The sequence below is a fragment of the Panthera onca genome, chromosome B4 (assembly GCF_046562875.1).
Source record: "Panthera onca isolate mPanOnc1 chromosome B4, mPanOnc1 haplotype 2, whole genome shotgun sequence".
Classification (NCBI taxonomy): Eukaryota; Metazoa; Chordata; class Mammalia; order Carnivora; family Felidae; genus Panthera; species Panthera onca.
Genome location: NC_138345.1, coordinates 95,865,846 through 95,889,916, shown reverse-complemented (window position 1 = coordinate 95,889,916; position 24,071 = coordinate 95,865,846). Strand labels below are relative to the sequence as shown.

Below are 24,071 nucleotides of genomic sequence, written 5' to 3'. Positions count from 1 at the left end.
CACACATAAAGAATACCTGAAATGTTTTTACTTCTTTTCAAGTTGAATAATTTTCAGAGTGAATCCAATTTTTGAAAGTTTAATTACAGTGCAATTAACCTCAAAGTTTTCATTAAAAGTTCAATTTATTTGGTAAACAGACTGAGGATTATTCTAGCTATATAGTAATAATATTCTCAATTCATCTTTTAAAAAAGAAGTTGAGACATTTATTTAATCAAATCGATAAACTTTAAAATATGATTCCATACAGAAAACAAACTGGTAGTTGTCAAAGGGAGAAAGGGGATGGGTGGATGCGCAAAACAGGGGAAGGGGATTAAGAGGTACAAAATTCCAGTACAACAATAGGGTATATATATATATGTGTATATATATATGTATATATGTATGTGTGTGTGTATATATATATATATATATACACACACACATACATATTTATGTGCATATATGTGTATGTATATACATATATATATATATATAGTCAATAGTACTGTCATGAATTTGTATGGTGACAGATGGTAACTATATTTATCATGGAGAGCATTTTGTGATGTATGTAAATGCTGAATCGCTATGTTGTACACTAAACTAATATAATACTTTATGTCAACTATACTCCAATTTAAAAATAAAGAGGGGTGCCTGGGTGGCTCAGTCGTTTGAGTGTCTAACTCTTGATTTTGGCTCAGGTCATGATCCCAGGGTTGTGGGATCAAGCCCCACACTGGGCTCCAGGCTGAGTGTGGAGCCTGCCTGAGATTCTCTCTCGGTCTCCCCATCCGTCCCTCTCCCCTGCTCGCACACAACTTCCCAAATAAAATTAAAAAAAAATTTTTTTAATATTATTTTTGAGAGAGACAGAAACATAGTGTGAGCAGGGGAGGAGCAGAGAGAAAGGGAGACAAAATCTGGAACAGGCTCCAGGCTCTGAGCAAGCTGTCAGCACAGAACCCAACACGGGCTCAAACACACAAACCACAAGATCATGACCTGAGCCGAAGTCGGACGCTTAACCAAATGAGCCACCCAGGCGCTCCTCAAATAAAATGTAAAAGTATCATAAACCCCCCCAAAACAAACCAAAAAACCACACAAAGAAACAAACAATAAATACATTTTTGAAAAGTACAATGTATTTACTGGAAAATTAGGATGTGATGATTACTGTGTTTTTTTGCTTAACTATCAAACCATTAAGATTAAATTTCATGACAACCCTCAAAAAATAAATTTTCATTAAATTAAGTATGATTCCAGGTACAGAACAGGTGAGTTTTACTTCTAATTTCAAACAAAGGAAGTTATCCTACACAAAGCAATGATCCTTTGTGAGCACATCACCTTCTCTAATGGTAGCTGACAGTACAGGAACCAGTCTCCAGCTGTAAAAACCTCAGAGGGCACAGGAGTTCCACTATATAGAAGTCTATTTATTATCCAAATGAATTATTTCCCCCATTCCTTCCTTAGGAGAGTTTCTGTAATCCCTAATCTTTATGAAGATAAGGTAGCAATTAGTCATTACACCAATATTCTATTCTAAAAGCACACTGATCCATTAACACTGATCCATTAACAGTCAGTCCATTAACACTGACTGTCAGTGATTAAATGTGACCTTTCTTTCCTATCTTTGCTGTGCATATTCTAAAAAATAAAGACCTCTCACCTGTTCTTGAGGGCAATTTGGCAAAATCTATCAACAGCCTTAAAAACTGACTACTCTTTGATTCAGAGGTGTCTTGAAATTTATTCTAAGGACATATTCGGAGGTATCCATGAAAATTTGAATATTAAGATACTTGCCTTAGTGTTAAATATGATGTCATTGCAACGCTGTTGCGCAAACAAGCAAAATATCTATCAGGTAGAAATTAAATGGTCGTTAACCATTCATCAGTTGATGGACATTTAGGCTCTTTCCATAATTTAGCTATTGTTGAGAGTGCTGCTATAAACATTGGGATACAAGTGCCCCTATGTATCAGTACTCCTGTATCCCCTGGGTAAATTCCTAGCAGTGCTACTACTGGGTCATAGGGTAGGTCTATTTTTAATTTTTTGAGGAACCTCCACACTGTCTTCCAGAGCGGCTGCACCAGTTTGCATTCCCACCAACAGTGCAAGAGGGTTCCCGTTTCTCCACATCCTCTCCAGCATCTATAGTCTCCTGTTTTGTTCATTTTAGCCACTCTGACTGGTGTGAGGTGATTATCTGAGTGTGGTTTTGATTTGCATTTCCCTGATGAGGAGCGACGTTGAGCAATGAGAAAGAATGAAATATGGCCTTTTGTAGCAACATGGATGGAACTGGAGAGTGTTATGCTAAGTGAAATAAGTCATACAGAGAAGGACAGATTCCGTATGTTTTCACTCCTATGTGGATCCTGAGAAACTTAACACAAGACCATGGGGGAGGGGAAGAAAAAAATACTGGTTAGAGAGGGAGGGAGCCAAAACATAAGAGACTTCTAAAAACTAAGAACAAACTGAGGGTTTATGGGGGGTGGGAGGGATGGGTGGGTGGGTGATGGGTATTGAGGGCACCTGTTGGGATGAGCACTGGGTGTTGTATGGAAACCAATTTGACAATAAATTTCATAACAAAAAAAAATTTTCAAATAAATGAAATAAAAAAAAGAAATTAAATGGTCATAGATTCATGAGATGTTTATTACATTATTAATATTTTTCTCTAACTTAAATTTCTTTTAAAAAGCCAAACACAAGTCAGCTCCCTCCCAATACTTCACACTACAAAGTGCTATCTCAACAGACTGGCCTGTCAAAACTTCCTTGAACTCTATACAAACCTATACCAGAATGCATCAGAGTCTCACATAAAGTCAAGCCTCCCAAGGAAAGAACACAAATATAAATGGTCTAGAGACCTTGTTCTGGGAAACCTAGTGGCCCAGAAACTTCATGAGGATTGTGATTTATAGAAAAATGTTCCAAAGACCAGATATTCAATTTAAGATCATAAAATTTTAAGGAGAGACCACAAAAACCATATTTATACTATACTTATTACATACTTGCTTTAGAAATTTCAGTTAGACTATTATAATTCATTTATACTCTATAGAACAATAAAGTATTTTCCATAATACATATTACATTTGTAAAATAATTTAAGAACTTACCTCCCATAATCGAAGAATATCTAGAAAACTAAATTCCCTTTTAAATCTGATTAAAAGCCATCTGAAGCAAAAATAAAGGTATCCAGAGTCCTGAGATTCTATACAGAAGAAAAAAAACATATATATGGCTTATTCTTATGTTAATTATCTCAGAATACAGTGACCTATTTCAAACTCAAATTTTTCTACACAGCTTAAGCTATTAGAAGTCTTATAAATTTAATTGCCTTTACTAATTCAAAGAAACAATTATTCAAATTTGTTTAAAAGAAAACCATAAAATAGTAATAATTCATTTTATGAATAAACTGTTTTAAGGCATAATTATAGATAGTTTGGTACCACACTTTGATTTCTCAGAGGAATTCAGGCAACAGTGACAGAGTATATGGGGCTTTCAGACAGTTCTTTACACTTTTTCTCTCTGTATATTACCCTACAACTTGCTGGGTGTATAATTTGATTAACCAAACTTACCTAAGTAACTGCAAAATCCACTATCCAACAATCGAAGTAAGGTACTGAGCTGAATTAGTTGGGTCTTCATGCCTTGCATTTGTTCTTCAAAATTTTGATGCTTTAAAGGGAAATAAATGTTACCACATAAGTAATACTGAATACATATTTTAGAGTACAAAATCACTGATAGATAAAGCAAGAGTCTAAGGACAAATGCTGGATTTATACCACACTGGTTATATTAAAAAAAAATCACAACAAATTAAAAAGCTAAAGCAACATTAAAAAGGAGGGAAGAAAATCCCTGGAATCAAACTAAGGATTACTTGTTTTCCTCTATTCATTTGACTTAAAGAAGAACGCAGAGCTACAGACGGATACACTTATTTCTTACATCAAATAAGAAACTTGGTGAAAGAAATACACACTTGCGAAATAAACTTTTATCAAGTCACTTCCACTGATAAATATTTCTTCAAATTGTCATATAAAATAAAATTAATTTCAGCTTTAACATTTACTTCATTTTAAAGAATTGTTTCTTAAATTTGATGACACTAGGGAATCTGTGAAGTCAAAATCATTTGCATGACAATTCCAAAATATTATATACATTTTGCACTTTAAATTCTCCCCCAAGTATGAAGGGCTATATGAGGAGTGACACTGCAATAGAATGAATACAGGAGCAGGTAAGAAAATCCAGCTGTCTTCCATTAAAGTAGACACTGAAGAAAATGGAAAATGGAAAACAATCCCTCTTCTCAGTAAATTGTTTCCATTTGGAAAAGTTGCTTTTCATTAAAAAAAGGTTATAGGTGTTATGGTATAAAGGTTTGTTATTTTTAAATAATTAATAAATATTTATATATTTCTCAATATTAAGTTTTCATATGATAAACATCAAGAGATATATAACCTACATAAAGAAATGTTCAGAGTCCTCAATAATATTTAAGAGTGCGAAGGGGTCCTGAAATCACAAAGTTTAAGAACAGTTATGGTTTACTTTACATAGTTTAAATAATCTGCAAAGTTGAGTAAACTCCTTACCAAAACTTTACCCAAGTGTTGGGAGGTGGATAATGAGACCAAAATAACAACAGGAAGGTTCCTTAGATCATTCTGATCCCTTTTATCCATGTGCCACCAACTCCTCTACGGTAACCTACTGTCCTAATGCTTATAAAAACCCTAAGGACAACATCTCTTCCCTCACACTTCTTTTTTAGTTTTGGAGACACAGCATCACTCTTAGCTTAAAAAAAAAAAAAAATTAAGGCTACTCATTCTCAAAAAACTGATTTTTCTTTTATGCCTTAAGGAACTAGTTTACTAGATTGACACAAGCCTTTGGGATATCATTCCTTGACATTTACCACAGAGAGCTGTAAGCGAAAGGCAAAATTAACTCTCTGATTAACAGCATCATTTTTTATTATGACAGCCAAAGGCTAGAGTTGTTTTGGGAGTACCAACATGGCATACTCTGCTATAAAAAGAAGCGCTCCAAAAATGACAGAAGACAACTTTGGAAAAGTAGCTACTCCTGGAGAAGGGAAAATCAGATCAACAACGGATATACAAATGGCTTCAATTGCATCTGTAAATAAATATATGTGCATATATACATACACATGTATATTCATATATATACATGCTCATATATATTCGTGTATATGTATATATACACATGTGTGTATATATATGAGGAGGGAGGTGAGGAGAAGGAAGGGAGGAACTAAATTACACAGCAAAATGAATGGGTGGGTATAAGAAAGTTCATTAGATCATTTTGCTAATCTTTCTATAATATTTCTATAATAAATACAGCCTATGACTATCCCTACATTAGATGTCAGTAAATATAACAAGAGTAAATCTATGGACACCAGGTTCAGTCATCACAAAAGAAATAAAAACTTACATGAAATAAAGCTGTAAAACAAAAAGAAGGAGTCAAATAACAGTATGGATTTAAGGACACCAAACCAACAGCAATGCAGTAAAAAATAATCATGCAGATTATTTTGATTGCAACATGTTACCCTTTTATTCAAATATGAAAAAAATGTTAGTAGACAATATATTAAGAGATTTTTTTTAGAATAAAGACTAGAAAAATCCCCAGACCATTCTCAATGGAAAAGGCAAACACAGAAACATTTACTATGAAAAAGAAGAATTTGAACCTTCATACACAAAAATGACAGATAGACCGTAAAGTGTGTATTACAGATGTTCATTACATTTGAGACCTAAATACATGCACAAGTATGTATGTATGCATGCATGTATGTATATATATGGCATCATAAGTCCATTTTTTGCACATGTCAATATTGGCTCAATTTTATGGAAACTATTACTGTAAAAATCAAAATGCAGTCAGTATGTTCATGTTAATTCTAAAGTGTCTAAGCACTGGGGAAATCTTCATGTGTTTATTCTACAAAAATCTGTTGCACAAAAACCTCATGTTGGCATTAGGAAAATTCTGGAAGCATACCAGAGAACTAGTTAAACAAAGACATGAGCCTTTTATCAAGGAACATACTAGCTCTAGTGAAAAGAGGATAAACAACAAAAACACAAGAAAGGCAGACAACAGTTTTTATACAATTAGTATCAGTTGTACAGACCTTTATAACAAATGCCTCAGGTTTCTAGAGCACTTGGGAGTAATTGGAACTAAGAAGGCAGGTAAAATCAAATCAATCAAAAAGGTAAGGAAGACAAACTATGATATTAGCAGATTACTGCAATTAATAATCGTTCCAAATAATCCAAAACATTAATTCATGGTCATGACTATGCAGTTCGAAATACTTATTAACTTAATAGTAAAAGATATTTTTAAGTATCAAATCTTATCAAATATGTGTTTGGAAAAGTAGAAGTGAGGATGAGTTGGAACCATGGATAAGAGACTTAAAAAAACAGGGAAAAGTGGGAAAAACTGGAAGGGCAAAGAAAAACTGGCAAGCTAATTCCCAAGAGAGGAAGAATAGACTAAAGAAAAAAGAGAAGGGTACTGTTTCTAAATCCCACATTCGTATCCTAGAAACTGAGTTAAACCCTATGTTACAAGGAAACATTTTATATGATTATATATTCAATATCTTTATCCCCTTGCTAGCAAGCCATTTGAATACCCAACCTCAAGGTCCAGCGGCAAGTATATTAGTTTTACTCTGAAACAGTACAGTGACTTATGTAGTCAGGTCTTTGGATTTCATATGCCTTTATCTCCTCTTAGCCCTCTTCTATTTTTTTTTCTTTCTAATAGATTACTTGAGAAGACTGTTCTATTTTATTTCCCTGTTAATACTCTGTGCTATTGTCCCAGAATTCTGTCTCCAAGATATATCAGTGACAATAGATAAAATGTTCTTTGTAATAATATGTATATATAAACATAGTTCAACTAATAATCACATGCTTCTGAGAAAATAACAATGAATTACTAAGAAAGTGTCACCATTACAAATAGTTCAAACAGAGATCTAGAAGAAAAATCAGTTACTATAATGACAAAATCCAAAAATGTTCACAAAAAGTAAGGATATTACTTGGCATGACTAAGCTTTATCTCTGAAACAGATGATATGAAAGTTCAACTACTTCACAAGAACTGAATTCATCTACTTCATCAATATTCTATAATGACTCATAGGTCTTCTGCAGAACACAAGCATTTACTGATATTAAATCCTGATTATTCTTGTGCTACAGGCACTTACTATCTACTTCTTGTATTAAAAACAATGTCAGTATTTTCAAGCCCCTTGAAAAGGCTATTTAAAAAAGAAACAAACAGGGGTGCCTGGGTGGTTCAGTCAGTTGGTTAAGCGTCTGACTCCTGATTTTGGCTCAGGTCACGATCTCACTGTTTGTGGGTTTTTCTTTCGTGCACTGACAGTGCAGAGCCTGCTTGGGATTCTCTGTCTCTTGTCTCCCTCTCTCTGCCCCTCCCCCACTCTCCCTCAGTCTCTCAAAAATAAATAAACATTTTAAAACAAGAAAAAAGAAACAAACAACATAGAGCAATTTTTAAGTTCCACCATAACTGGCTAAAATATAAATATCAATCTTATGTAAGATTATATAACTAAATTTTTCAAAATTAGTTTGATTAAAGGAAGGAGCCCCTGTTCTTACCATTTGGTCCATATAAGAAGCAAAGCACCAAAAGGCATCCACTTCATTTTCCATCACATATAAAAGAGGGGAAAGTAAGTCACTCATTCCCTGAACATACCCTAAGAATAGAAAAAACAAACAAAAAACAATCATGTCTCTGAAAACCTAAGCTTTATGTAATTCTTCTGTGCATATCATTACAATTTCATTTAAAATTTCATCTTTTCTTTGGTTTCAGAAACTGGTAGATATTGACGTCTACCGAGAAAAGAAAACAAACAAGGAGGAAGTCTAGCAATCAGGTAAGAAAGATGAGTTGTCATAGACTGAGATGCCAAGCAGATATATAGCTGCTATTATGTCTTCAGTGTGGTCATCACTATCAAGAGAGGGTAATATTATTAAAAATTAAGGGGTGCGCCTGGGTGACTCCGTCGGTTGTGCATCTGACTCTGGCTCAGGTCATGATCTCACAGTTCGTTAGTTCGAGCCCTGCATCGGGCTCTGTGCTGATGGCCTGGAGGCCGGAACCTGCTTCAGATTCTGTGTCTCCCTCTCTCTCTGCCCCTCTGCCGCTCACACTCTGACTCTCTCTCAAAAATAAACAAACATTAAAAATTAATGTGCAAAATTACTACAATAAAACAGGAAAGGTGAGAAAAAACCCACAGGAACATCAAATGTAAGTGTATATATTCAAAGGACATTTGAGAAGGACCAGTCAGAAGTAAGGGGGAAAAAACAAATGAAAAAAGTGTTGTAAAAGTCAAGGGGGGGAAAACATTTCAGGGCCCAAGAGTCAACAGCCCCTAATGGCCATGAACAAGCCAAATAAAATAAGAACTTTTAAAAAGGGTCCAACTGCTTTAGCCACCAGATCACTGGTAATCTAAACCAAAAGAAGTACAAAATTATGTATTTCTTTTAAATAGCCCTATCTATGTTCTTCTTGCCTTTCTCTTGTTATTCTATGCACAACCAATGCTAGCAACTGGGTGTAATCCAATCAATACTTTGTACCTGAAACTACCACTCTGACCACCTTTCTCTGGATGTTGCTATAATTCTCAGTCATGACAATTACAGCCCTTGATTAAAAAGAAAAACTGTAAAGTTAAACAATCAGGCCCCTCACTTTAAAAGTCTTGGTTTTGGGGCGCCTGGGTGGCTCAGTCGGCTGAGCGTCCGACTTCAGCTCAGGTCACGATCTCACGGACCGTGAGTTCGAGCCCCGCGTCGGGCTCTGGGCTGATGGCTCAGAGCCTGGAGCCTGCTTCCAGTTCTGTGTCTCCCTGTCTCTCTGCCCCTCCCCTGTTCATGCTCTGTCTCTCTTTGTCTCAAAAATAAATAAACGTTAAAAAAAAAAAATTTTTTTTTTTTAAATAAAAAAAAATAAAAAAATAAAAGCCTTGGTTTTGCTTCTCACCTGAACGTGTCAAGCTTACTTTTTAGTTCCACCTTATAAAACTCTTTAACTCTTTAAAACTCTTATAAAACAATTTTCTTAACTGTTTCACAATGGATTTCAGATTTAAGACACATTCTTGAACCAACAAAGGGACAAAAGTTCATATGAAACCTTTTTACATACAGATTATCATTCAACTTTGGTAACTTTGGTACATCTGTTAAAGTTACTTACAGATTTTTTTCTAATAGTAGCTTGAAGTCATGGAAAATATAGTCTTTCATGTGCAAGTCCAAAGCTTACATTCTTACCATTCACAAAAATCTATGTGCACTGAAGCCATTAAAAGTATATATTTTAAAAGGGAAGAGGGTATTTCTGCTAGAAATGATTTACAATTCTACACCTCTCTTCCTTATTTTGGAATAAAACTTTTAACAAAGGACTTCAGGAAGCATATAGGCCAGAGTCTCTTGAGAAAACTTCTGATCAGAGATATAACAGAGAGACAACTCAGATCACTTCGGGATCACCTTACTATCTCATCTGGTCTGAGCCTTGCCCTATCATCTACTCCTATGTTCCTATCAACCTAGGTCTACATGATACGCTGTGGAAAAGTATGGCTCTACTTGCATTAGCACGAAAGAACACTTGGGTTGCCATGGTGGGCATCCGATTACACTACCAGACAACAAAGTTACCAAAATATTTGGAGAAAAGTGCCAGGGAAAATTGGCATATGATATGATATCTAAATGTAAGTATTTCTACAAGTTTATCACAGGCTTTTTAAAAATCCTGCACCCTTGTGATGATTAGCTTTATCTCTCAACTTGGGTGGGCCTCAGGACACTCGGATGCCTGGTTAAACATTATTTCTGTGAACGTCCTGAAAGTGTTTCCAGAAAAGATTAGCATCTGAATTGGTGAACTGATGAAAACAGATGCCTGCCCCGCCCTGCCCCCCACTGTGGGCGGACACCATTCAGTCCATGGAGAGCCTGAGCAGAACAAAAAGATGGAGGAAGGTGGAATGTGCTCTCGCAATAGCTACTTGAATTGGGACAGTGATCTTCTCCTGCCTTTTACATCTCCTGGTTCTCATGCCTGCAGATCTGAACTGGCATCTGCACCACTGGCTCTCCTGCTCTCAGGCTTTCCTGGGTCTCCAGCTTGCAGACAGCAGACTGTGGGACTTCTCAGTCTCTAGAATCGTGTGAGCCTACACCTCAGAAGAAATCACCTCAGAAGAAATCTTTTTCTTTTCTTTCTCTCCCTCTTTCTCTCTCTGGATATATATGTTAAAATATGTAAGAATATATATATAAACACAAAAAATACATAAACATACAGAATCTTAATGGTTCTGTTTTCCTGCAGAACCCTAATAAAAACACTTTTAAAAGAGTAAGTGGGTTAGAAGGAAGACTAAATTGTTATCATCAGAACTTCTCTAGATGGCACTGACACAGTGAAAGCAATGACCAACATAAAGGCTAAACCAGGGGTGCCCGGGTGGCTCAGTTGGTTAAGCCTCTGATTTCAGCTCAGGTTGTGATCTCAGGGTCTGTGGGTTCGAGCCCCACGTCAGGCTCTGTGCTGACCGCTCAGAGCCTGGAGCCTGCTTCTGATTCTTTGTCTCCCTCTCTCTCTGCCCCTCCCCAACTAGCACTCTCTCTCTCTCTCTCTCTCTCAAAAGTAAATAAACATTTAAAAAAAAATTTTTTTTAATGCTAAACCAGTTAGAGTATGAAAGAAATTTGATCTGAATTCAGCAAAGTGCAAAAGAGTACTTCACTGGGTCTGACTGTATACAGTCTATAATAAAAATATTTCGAAGTGTGCTATTCAAAAGATTTACCAAGTACCTCTCGTCTAGAAAAAAAAAGTGCTTTATTATATAGTTATAATGAATGACAATTTCTAAGAAGTTTATTTAATCATTTAAGTCTTCAGCTTTCATATGAGATCACTACCATATTTCTTATACAAGTCTTAGCTGAAGCAAGTAGTCAAATTAATCTTCATACTCTAGTTGCTTTTAATCTATTTTATTTTATACATGATGTTCTTTGGGGTATGTCATGAGTTGCGGGGGTGGAATTAATGTACAAATTCCTTTTAATTAAAGAAAGATTAAAGCTGTTTAAATTAGCATTCAGTGACACTAAGATCCTGCAGTAGTGCTGACTGATGCACATCTTAATCAGCACTACTACAATTTCGCAAGTAGTTCTCTAAAATTATCTCCACAGCAAATTTCTTTCAGAGGGGGGTGGGCATGAGAAATGAACTCCTTATCCTAGCACACACTTTCTTACACTGCAAAGAAAAAAATCACCTACATATAGGTCAATTTCCAGGTTAACTGAACCTCAGCCCTTAGGGTATCAAATACAAAATATTAGAGGTGGAAATCATTTTTTTTAATTAGACACTCTCTGCCTTCTTACATACGGTATTTCAAATATAATTTAATGTTTTATTGGTTATTTAGGATCATCATCATGTACATACACCATTAAAAAAGATATCTCCCAAGAAACATCCTAAGTGTAGTGTCTTTGCACTAACGAAAAATTATTCTTGAGTTCTTCTGTCTGCTTTTGGTAATTTTTGTCTCCTTCCTCACTATTCATGACGTTGTATTCAATGTAAATATACCTATACCTCATCTATATGGTCTATGAAGCCAAACAACTCAATATGACAGAATTACTTACAAGAGTAAATTTACAACAGCCCAGGTTACTTTGCCATGAGTAAAAGTCAAGAAATTTGGTCCACTGCTTTATGAAAACTACACTGATTTCTCACAAGGCCAGAGTTCTTAACAGGAACCTTGACTATGTTTCAGATAACTTGGGTACTTGCCCAGAAAGAACGAGGGATTAATAGAGACAAATGAAGACAGTAATTTATACAGTTAGCTGGACTACGCCCTGAAAAAACTGAGCATTCAGGAACTCCTACGAATATGCATGAATTCCTATCTCAAAATTATCATCTGACAGTAGAGGGCAATGCCTCCATTCCCTAAGACAATGGTCCTATTCCCTACAGTAAAATGGCAATGGGTCAGTGTGGTGGATGTATAGAGGTGAAAATGCCAGCCTGAAAATAAAGACCTGGGTCTCTACTCCAGTCCAATATTCACTACTTGTACAACCTTGAGTCACTCTCTGAATCAATATAACCTTATAAAATCGGAATGATTTCCCCACTTCTTTGAAAGGCTGCTATGAGAGTCAAAATCAAGTATGACAGCATTCTCTAACCTGAAAAGCACTACTCTACCAATAGGTTTTCAATGATCCAATTTGAGGCTCATTATTTGAGGTGATAGATAGGACTAAATTTTACATTTTAAAGATAAATCTGTTTTTCCATTTACTTTCACCAAAGAGGCTGATGCCTCAAGATCCACAGAGTTTACATCTTCCCCTAACATATAAAAGAAGCCAAGAGGAATTTACATAGACACAAACAGTGAAGAAAATGTACCACAATTCAAGGCTCACTTGGGTTTAATACATTAAATATCTAATTACCTTTTCCAAAACCTTTTCAAGCTCTACTAAAATAATCTGGAAACCATCTATTTCCACCATTCTCTACTTGGAAGTTACTCACATGGTAGATAACTCAGAAACTTATCCATTACTTATACTTACTTACTTGCTTAGAGAATCTGTTCGTCCTTTAAAGAAACAACTCAAGTTCTCTTATCCCTTAAAATATCGATTCCTTATATTTTCTACTCTTATCATCCCTTCCCCATGCAAGCTGCAACTGCCCCTCTCAGCCTGTCTTTCTAACCCATTCTTGGCAGGAAACACAGTTATCAAGAAAAGAGAGTGAAGTTCTACATGGCCTAGATAATTATCTGCATGGCTTGCCCAAGACATCACATCAGTATTTTCCTTCACAAAGTAGAAAAGTTTTCCAAATAAAAGTTCCCAAACTTTCTCAGTTCACAGACTTCTTAACATCTAAGTAATTTTTTTCCAAAGCACTCCTCAGCTCAAGAAAATAACTAACACTTCCATTTATTAAGTAGTTAGATCCAAACAACTTAATATCTATTTATGTCCTAAGAACTCAGCACCTGTTGGGCACTACACTATTTCTCAAACCTTGGAATCCAATTGGAAACCACCATTCCCATTTCCTGTCCCTCATCTATTTTCACACAGTACTTGCTGAATCACACAGCAAGGCCTGAAGCCCTGCTTTGCAAAACTAACTTCATCAGGAGGAATGTGACCATCTAATGTTGAAACTCTGAACTACTTTAGCTAGGACTTACAGCAGTACCCTACAGAGTTCATGATCTCTCTCAAAAATTTAAAATATCCCACATTGTCCCACGAGTATGCTGTGACAACCCTGTGCTCTTCAGTGCACAATTTGGGAATCACAGCCTTCTAAGTTTCCAGTCCAGTAGAACAATCCCTACAGAAACTAGCCCACAGAGCTGTTACATACATCTAATAGGTTCATAAATTTAAATTCTAAAATAAATATACATAAATCTTTCTAAATTAGGATGTCAGAGGAGAACTTACCTAAATCAAAATCGTACATACAGTAGGTCATCAAAATGTCATGAAGCAAAATCAACCCTGGATTATCTTGGCCTTCATAAAACTTGTTTGTTCGATCTGTTCTGTTAACATCTTTTTCTGAGGAGGAAAATCATCACATATTTGAAAACCTTTCAAAAAACAGATTCTTATAAAGCTTACCTCTTACAAGAACAAAATTCTTCTTGGTACTAATTTCATTCTCTTGCCAATCTTTCACTTAATGAAAAAAAATCATCAAATTCTATTTCAGATATGCAATAAAGTAACATTTTGGAATACTTTTTCAAAAATCGGTCCACTTCCTTATGGGTATACTTTCAAATATTTCTCAATTCTTATCTAAACATAGAAATTTTTTAATAGTAGAAAACACTTTTAATTAATTAAAAACAATACCAAGTAATAATTCACATTAGTTAGCAATAAAACTGCCAGTCATGAATGCATGTGATAGGCCATATTATCTGAAAATGGTAATAAAAAAAGCTCTTAGGCAATCAAGTGTAATCAAAGAGATTTGTTTCATTCATATCTGCTTCATTCATTATCAACTTCTTTGTCATGTTCCATAATCATCTTCAGGACGAATGACTTCCTTATTCTCATATATACATTATTCAATTTATATATTAGTATAAACAATATGTATTAATTTTGAAAAAATGAAAACCCACATTTTGCTGGAAATGATTTCATGACACTGAAAACAGATTTGGAAGCTTTACCACGAGCATACCCCAAACTGTACTGACAATTCAATTCCCAAACACTGATACTAGCAAATGCAGCTAATTGTGAAAGGCTTTACTAACGGTCTTCCCCAAACGAATCCCTCAGTAAATTAAAAAATAATTTACAGAAATTCAAAATGATTAATTTATTCTATAACCAATTCTGTTTAAAAGTTGTAACTGACCTCTCCTCACTGCACTCCACCCCTTTAAACTGAATAAATTGAAAACACTGTCCATACAGATACTCCCGCTTTTCAGAAGTTTGCATTACACCACTTCACTTTTACAAAAGACCTACGTTAGTACCCGTTTTCACTAACCAAAAGAAATCCGAAGAGGATTTTCACTTTTCCAAAAAACGTCCAGAAGCAAAAATAACATTCAACAGGCAGCATGCACCCTGGGCAGCCAGATGGGTCCCGCCAAGCTCTTTTCCCGGGACTTACCCTCAATCATCCATAGCTTTGAACTGTGTCTGTGAGCATCTGTGCTTTATCGTATTTTGTGTATCTATTAGCAAGATGTGTCCTAAGGTATCAAAAAAGTCTAAAAGAGGTTATTTTTGGGGTGTGGGAATCCTTAAGAAATCTTTCATATAAGCTAATAGTAATTGTTTCTTTGCTTTATGCCATTTAGGCTTATGAAAGGTCTCATAGGAACACTCTACTTTCAGATAGCTGGGTAAACCTGTACTTGTGAAGAGATGCGGAGGTATTTTACAACCAAGTAGAATCTAACAAATAGAAGATGACATGAGTTTATATTCTATAAGGGCATTTTTTAAAAATATTAGAATATTATAGCTTTCTATTAAAATATACAACATTAGGGGCGCCTGGGTGGCTCAGTCGGTTGGGCGGCCGACTTCGGCTCAGGTCATGATCTCGCGGTCCGTGAGTTCAAGCCCCGCGTCGGGCTCTGTGCTGACAGCTCGGAGCCTGGAGCCTGTTTCAGATTCTGTGCCTCCCTCTCTCTGACCCTCCCTCGTTCATGCTCTGTCTCTCTCTGTCTCAAAAATAAATAAACGTTAAAAAAAAAATTTTTTTTTAAATATACTACATTAGATTTAATAAAACCAAGTATATATCTATAGAATTGTGGAACCGTTTATCAAACAAATAAGGAAAAGCAATACCAAAGAAAGCATAATAAATGTAAAATTTCATTTAAAAACATCAAAATGGTTCGGTCTCAAACAGGTACATAAGTTTATTTTTTTTATTAACTCAAGCACAATTTATACAGTCATAACAATAATATAGAATATATCTGCCTTAATAGGGGTTTTAAATGTGGTAAAAAATTATTTATACCCTCATGAAGTGTATTTCTTTCCTCTTGTATATTTAGAAGTGACATACCAGGCAGAAAACAAAAAGGGATCAAAAGTGATATATAAAAGTATTTTATAAGGGAAGTACTCCTAGAAACTAATTTTCTAGAAAGAAAATTAGTAAGTTTAAAAAAAAAAAAAACCCTCGTTAAAACCAACTCTCCATTTAACTTATTATGGCTAAAAAAGACTGAAGCAAAACACAACCACCCCAACAGGTCCCACTTTACATTTGCCATCAGTAACCTCATGTGGGCCCCTAATTCTGCCTGGCACTCATGCTCTATTTCCTTCATCCATTCCCTGTCCCCATTCATAGAACTACTTTACATCTTCTCTATCTTTAAGCTTCCAACATGGTATATTCTCCGAACTCTAGCTCTTAGATGAACACCTTGCTTCTTATTTCTGAGAAAACAGAAGTTATCCAAGGAGAACTTCCATAGGATTCTACTATTTTAACCACATAACTGCATTTGTATTCACACAGTCCCCTTCTCTCCTATCACTCACTCTAAATGAGCTTCCAAGATCGTGGCTAAGTCCAACCCCTCCTCTTGTGCATGAAATCCATACTCTACTGGCTACCCAAGGACGCTGCTCTAGTAATTCTTGTCTCCCTCTCCAGTTTCATGAGTTTTTCTTACATAGTTTTCAACCATACTATTGTTTCTCTTTTCATAAAAACCTTACTTAACCACACTTTTCCCTTGAATGGCATCCCATTCTGTCTCCATCTGTTTAGAGCAAAACTTCTTGAAAGAGCTGTATATATTGTCTCCAAATCCACTCCTCCCGTTTCCTCCTGAACTCACTCCAATCAGGTTGTCACTTCACCAAAACCTCTCTAATCAAAATCTCTAGTGATCTCAATACCTTGTGCAATGGTCAACCCAAGTCTTCATCTCACTTGACATCCTAGTTACTCCTTGTTGAAATACTTTTTTCACTTGACTTCTGGTCAAAACTCTCAGGTTTTCCCTCTTTTTTTCTCTGGCTCTTTTCTCAGTCTGTTTTGCTGATTTCTCCTAATTGTTCCTGTTTATAAGTTAAAGTACTACCTCAGAAGGGTGCCTGGGTGGCTCAGTCTCTTAAGCATCTGACTTTGGCTCAGGTCATGATCTCACAGCTCTTGAGTTCGAGCCCTGAGTCAGGCTCTGTGCTGACAGCTCAGAGCCTGGAGCCTGCTTTGGATTCTGTCTCCCTTCCCCTTCCAGCTCGTGCTCTATCTCAAAAGTAAACAAAAAATTTTTTTAATAAAAAAAAAAAAAAAAAAAAAAAATAACGTACTACCTCAGAGCTCAGTTCTTGGATCCCTCCTTTTCTAAATACACCACTCCTTTGGCAATGTCATCTAGTCCTCCACCATCTATATGCTGATGACCTCTACATTTTTATCTCCAGCCCCCTTCTCTCCCCTAAATTCTAGCCCTATACATATAATTCCAACTCTACATTTTAATGTATCAACATCCAATAGGCAGTTTCACACTTAACATGTCCAATAAGTTCCAAATATTTCCTTTCAAACTTGATTCTCTCACAGTTTTCCGTGTCTTAATTAAAAACCTACAATTCCATTCCTCTGGTTACTCACTTTAAAAACTTTGGAGTTGGGGCGCCTGGGTGGCGCAGTCGGTTAAGCGTCCGACTTCAGCCAGGTCACGATCTCACGGTCCGTGAGTTCGAGCCCCGCGTCAGGCTCTGGGCTGATGGCTCAGAGCCTGGAGCCTGTTTCCGATTCTGTGTCTCCCTCTCTCTCTGTCCCTCCCCCGTTCATGCTCTGTCTCTCTCTGTCCCAAAAATAAATAAACGTTGAAAAAAAAAAAAAAACTTTGGAGTCATTCTTGAGTCTTTGCTCTCCTTGTCTGACACAGATACATACGTGTGTGTGTGTGTGTGAAACTTTCAAAATACATATAGAAACCAACGCTGAGATCTCCCATCCATTCATTCCATGCCACCCCTCCCATTCACTTCAATCTAGAGAGCTACAAGGGTCTCCTCTTTGCTCTTCTTCAAACATGTGGAGGTCCTGAAGGACAAACAAGTCTAGACCATGCTGTTCCCCTCTGCCCAGATGCCCTTCGTCCAGATAGCTGCATGGCATACACTCTCTGCTTCTTCAAGTCTCTATTCAAATCTCACTCAACTGCTAGTGCTCTGTATCAACCACCATCTCTTGCCTAAATTATACCAATAGCCTCACATGATCTATTTCCACCCCTGCCCCCCTACAGCTATTCTCCAAACAGTAGCCAGAGTGATTTGTTTAAAGGTCGTATCACTCCTGCTAAATATCCTCCAGTGCTTCCCATCACACTCAGAGGAAAAGCTTATGTCTTTACAAAGAACTACAAGGCTCTATGTGATCTGTACCTATTCCTTCATTGTTTCCTCTCTGAACTTCTTACTTTCTATACTCTACCCCAGCTCATTCTAACCACACTTACCTCCCTGCTGTACTTCAAACATGCAGAGAACCTGGGGTGAAAACCAGTCTTAATATACGTTGTTCCTTTCTACTTGGACTGCCCTTCACCTAGATATCAGCATAGCTCACTCTTCCCCTTTTTCAAGTTTCTACTCAAATACCACTTTTTCAATAAAAGCCTTTTCAGGTCACCCACATTAAAACTGCAACATGACCAATAAACTTCCTAACATCTTGCCTGTCTGATTTTTCTACTTAGCACTTATCACTAACATACCACATGTTACTTATCTTGTTTACTGTCTGTTCTTCCCCACAAGGATAACAGTTCCTTGAGGGTAAGTCTTTTGTCTGTTTTGTTCACTCATGAATACCCAATGCCTAGGGGAGGGCCTAGTACATAAAGGCACTAAGTAAATATTTATTGAATGAATGAATGTATGAATGTTTAAAATAAAATGTGATTTTAAAAAAGATCCCTAGCGATTCTAACATGCAGCCAAAGTTAGAAACCAGTGCTGTAAAGACCAGGATTCCTGGGCCTTCTTATCTGCCTTTCCCCCCCCCACCCCACAAATGATATCATCCATTCCCGAGGATGTTTATACTGATAATATCCAAATTTATATCTCCTACCCAGACTGTTGCAGATTACTCAACTAGCCCCTTGACATTCCATTTGTATATCTCACTATAAGGTATATAAGTTATATCTAATTCCATTTCACCATCCCCCATTCTCTTCATCACCATAAGTAGCACCACCAACTGGCCAATTTCTTTAGTCAAGAAATGTAGTCCCATCCTAAATTCTCTTCTTCTTCATACCCCACATTTAATACATCAGAAAGTCTTATCGATTGCATCACCAAAATAGAAGTTGAATCCACTTACTTATCTACATTTCCACTACTACCATCTCTTAGAGTTCTCTACTAATTGGTCTCCCTGTTCCTACCTGTACCTTGACAATCCATTTTTCCATAGAGCAGAAATACTGATTTTAAAATACAAATAAAATGGTCTTATTCAAAATGCTCCAATAGTTTCTTTTCATACTTAAAATCCAACACGTTGGCACTAACCACAAGATCTACAGCTTACCTGTGTATTTTTTAATAAAATGAATTTATACCAAAGAAAACAACAACAACAACAAAAAGCTTTTGGCAACCTTTCCCCAAAAAATACTTTTGAGAAAAAGTACTATGGAAAAAGAATCCTTTAAAACCAACTTATTATATATACTTCTACTGGTAGAAAGTATGGTACAGTTGAAAAGTAACTGAATTAAGAATCAGATCTGGGGCGCCTGGGTGGCGCAGTCGGTTAAGCGTCCGACTTCAGCCAGGTCACGATCTCGCGGTCCGTGAGTTCGAGCCCCGCGTCAGGCTCTGGGCTGATGGCTCAGAGCCTGGAGCCTGTTTCCGATTCTGTGTCTCCCTCTCTCTGTCCCTCCCCCGTTCATGCTCTGTCTCTCTCTGTCCCAAAAGTAAATAAACGTTGAAAAAAAAAAAAAAAAAATTAAAAAAAAAAAAAAGAATCAGATCTGAGTATGAATGAGTCTGGGCTATGGAACTAACTAGACAGATGACTGAAGACAATTTACTAACATTTTCTGGGCTTCAAGTCTGTTATCTGCTGAACTAAAAATGAAAAAACTGGATGAAAGTATGGCTCAATTCTTTTGATTTGAAATGTTTACATTTTTCCTCCAAACTCCTTGAAGTGAGAATAAGACACAAGAAAGATTGAGAATTATCAGAACCATTATCACTGCTCCCTAACAAAAAAAAAAAAAAAAAAAAAGGAAGATGACATAGCATGTGGAAAGAAAAGGCTTAATTAAGGGGTGCCTGGCTGGCTCAGTTGGGGGTAGCACACAACTCTCAATCTCGAGGTTGTGAGTTTGAGACCCACGCTGGGTAAAAAGATTACTTACTTATTTATATTAATAAAGACATACATACACACACACTTTAAAAAAAAAAAAAAAGAAAAAAAAGAAAAGTTACTTAATCTGTAAGATCCCTTCCAGTTCAAATATTTTATGTTCAAGCAGGAAAAAACAGTCCATTACCATTTTTTCCTACTGAAAGTGAAAACAGCAGGGGACTTCAGTTGGAAACTTCAGATAATTCCATGCCTCAAGATCCCCAACCTTCTGAGATAACTGGAGGAAGGACACAGTTTATTCCAGTATAATTTATTTTTTGGAAAAATAAATTCTTTTACAGCCAAAAGTACTGGGGTACCCAGCTGGCTTAGTCAGAGGAGCATGCAACTCTTGACCTCAGGGTTGTGAGTTCAATCCCCATGTTGGGTAGAGATGACTTACATGAACAAATGAAAACTTTATAATCCAAAGTACTATTACCAAAAAGATCTCATCATTTGTCTTTATGTCTTTACAAAAGCTACCAAATTGTTTATGTTGGGCTTTCTAACTATAATTTGTAGAGATTTTCTTCTTCCATGGGAAGGTGATGTTGAACATGATGGTAAAAACATTCCCCATCTTTATTTGTGAAGCTATAAATAAATCCAAAAGCAATATAAGAATTTAAAAAGTAAATTCCACTACTATCCAAAGCTATCCTAAAATTATGTAGAGGCTAGCTAACAAGATAGTTAAGAGCACTGAAACTGGGTTCTGCTCTTATTAAATCATGTGACCTTGGACAAGTCAATTATACTTTCAATGGTTCAGTTTTCTGTAAAATGGAGATTATCAACTTAAAACTTTAAGACATGTACAGAAGTAACTATGTATTCTTTCAATAACTTACACCAACCTGGCCTTTATCATAAGAGCTAGATGACCCAGTACTTACTCTCTGGAAATAAGTCTAATTCCTTTGATGTAAAATTCTGTCAAACATCTCTTTTTTATGAAATAGTTATTCCTAGATGAATTCTTATTCAATTCTCAAACATTAACAAACATTTACTATCTGAAGTCATTTATTAAAAAAATGAATTATATGCATATTTAGAGATGGTCTGGAGAGACACAAATCAATGTCTATCAACTATAGTTATCTCTGAATGACAGAAACAAAACCAATCTTTATTTTCTTCTTTTTGCTTATCTGTAGTTCCTAATTTTTCTATAATAGACACACTGTTTTTTGTAATAAGGGAGACAATTTAATAAAATTAATTAAATAAGCAAATAAAGTTAAACACTTTTTAAAATTCACATTTTAGAACTGAAAATGAAATATATCAGTACTTATAATGACTGAATTCATATCCTATTAGAAAAGGAACAACCAAAAACATCAAATAAATATTCTAATGTACTCTCCAATTCTGATATCTCTTTTGAGCCCTACTCTGTAGCATATATTTCACTTCTTAAATCCTACCAAGACTTCAATGTAAACTGCTCTCATGCATTTTTAAAATTAGGAAAAAATTACCGATAAGACTTCTATAATCTCTTAACCTCGAATTTCTCTTCTCTTGTTCCTCACTGACAGATTTCCACTGTAGTTTCATCCTGAAGTATTCATCACTACAGGAGACAATTTATACCAAAAAAAGCTATTAGAATACTATATTTTTAAAAATTCTAATTGGGTTTTTGTATAAACAATGTATCAAAGCATTTATGATGCTAGTCAGATGTGAGGTTATAAATGATAGTAAAATGTTTAAAGTTATGATACATGAGTGAAAACAAAGGAAAAATAACCTTATATTTACCATAAACTTTACTTAAACTACTAGAATATTTACGTATGATATTAAGAAAGCATTTACCTTAATCCTTAATATGATACCTAAAATTATTCTAGTTATTAAATATTTTAACCACTAAAGTTTCTGAATAATTACAAATACAAATCTATAAATTATTTTTTTAATCTGACCTAAGAGTTCCATTTTTCAATCAGTTTTTGCACAAACTTGTTAATGTGAAATATCTTAGGAGGACTGCAAAGGTGTTGAAAGAGAAAGGATGGTCTGAAAATTTAAATACGCACATAAAGATTCAGAGTGAGCTTTAAATCAAAGGCTAAACTGATGAACTGGGAATATGAAGGGTACCTGGAAAGTTCACCTCTGTTTCTTTTCAAGACTGAGAAATTACTTAGAGAAACACTCTTCCAAAAAAAATGAAAGATTAGTTTATGTTACAAGAGCACGAGGGAAATAAAGGTAATTAACCTAAATGGTAAATACACTTCTTATGGGCCATTTTTATAATTTCATAATAAATTGTAAAACTTAATCAAGATGAATGATGTATTTAAAAATCCATATCTTATTTTTCATTTATGCAAAATGCTTTTATAAAGGAAGTGGAATTTTTTTTTGCCATCTTTCTACATATTCACCAACACAACTGCAATGTTTGAAATGACTAGTTTGAAATAACTACAGGGCTCATAATTTTTCAATTAAAAAGATGAAAATAAGATTATTTTCCCATACCTTCATCTATTTCAAATAGTCATCTAGAAGCACTATACGAATTTGTACGAGTGAATTATTTTAATTTCTTTGATGACAAAAGACCTTACTTACGTTTTTTGTTTTTGTAATTGAGTTCTTTCCTCCTTGGTACTGTCCCAAGGAAAATAGCCCAGAAGAAATTTCCATGCCTGCTTTCTCAATGCATGACTAAGTCCCTAAAGAAAACATGCATATTAAACGCATTCGTAAAAAGTATGCAATACTTTTAAGTTCACAAAACTTGCATATAAATACACAGTAAGACTAATATTTAAAAGATAGTTTTATATATAAAAATAGCTCAATTCAATGAATACTACACCTTGTTCCTGACCTCCAGATTCAGACGATGTTAAGTAGCTGCCAGAAAGCTTCAACAATGCAGAGTATACAGTAGATTATATAGAAGTCAGAGAGACTGATTAGTCTTTCTAAGTCCAATCTTACTAGATAAGGAAACTACCACTGGGGTACATATATGCCTCCTTCACATAACCCACAGAACTTCAAGTAAAGAAGACTATCTTTCCCTAGACTTAATGGTATCTTCCCTCACTCAACCCTTAGGGACATCAAAGGGACTTCACTCTGTCCTACAGGGATTATAAGACATCATTTATCAAAAAGGAATTCATTCCCTGACTCCCCAAACACCTCCCATAAAGAAAGAAAACTTAAATATCAGCAGTTTCAAGTATCATCCCTATTAAGGTATTTACCCCTCTAAATATCATCTGCTTCATATTATCGACATTTAAAATTCTTCCTTCAGAATCAATGTTCTTAGTCCACTCTTCCAGGGATACTGGCTCTCTCCTTTGAACAACAGGTCGTTCTCCCAAATCAATCTAAATTAAGAAAATAAGGAATGAGGAGTACACTTTTTTAACCAGTGAAATGAAATAAAGGTATATAAAAATTAAAATAAATACCATTCATTACTGACATGATTTTTAACATTTCTAATATCTTCCTTTATTTTCCAATGTTCAACTTATGAACTATAACAGCATTCCATACATTTTCCTTCCCACTAAACATATAAATAACAGGGTTATAAATTCAGAGATAGGAGTACATTTGCAATTTTGAGTTTCAATTATGTAAGTATAAAACATTCAACATGTAAATTCCTTAAGAGACCCTTCAAATTAAATGGTATGCTATATTATTTAAAAAGACAGTACTATTCCACTAATCATATTCTAAAATTAGCTTTTCTTCCAAACTAAAATTTGTAGCTCTCAGAAGTGATTCATGATCCATTAGCTCCACTTGGTATTTTCTACAGTTTTTTTATTCAATTAACAGATGTTGGTAATTTTAAAATGCCATCTGCAAGATAAGCCTTTTAA

The 24,071-nt window shown here is 35.4% G+C and overlaps 1 protein-coding gene across 5 annotated transcripts in view; it reads right to left on the bottom strand.

The window, feature by feature from the left end:
* TBC1D15 (TBC1 domain family member 15) overlaps positions 1–24,071 on the bottom strand; it is a 75,257-nt gene that overhangs the window by 3,740 nt on the left and 47,446 nt on the right. For all 5 annotated transcript variants that reach the window (XM_081796213.1, XM_081796216.1, XM_081796214.1 and 2 more), the window contains 7 exons: positions 23,436–23,564; positions 22,789–22,892; positions 21,678–21,772; positions 13,731–13,847; positions 7,770–7,870; positions 3,627–3,726; positions 3,150–3,247 (listed from right to left, as the gene is read on the bottom strand). In XM_081796213.1, coding sequence (XP_081652339.1) covers positions 3,150–3,247; positions 3,627–3,726; positions 7,770–7,870; positions 13,731–13,847; positions 21,678–21,772; positions 22,789–22,892; positions 23,436–23,564 — 744 coding nt within the window. The remainder of the gene's footprint in view (positions 1–3,149; positions 3,248–3,626; positions 3,727–7,769; positions 7,871–13,730; positions 13,848–21,677; positions 21,773–22,788; positions 22,893–23,435; positions 23,565–24,071) is intronic.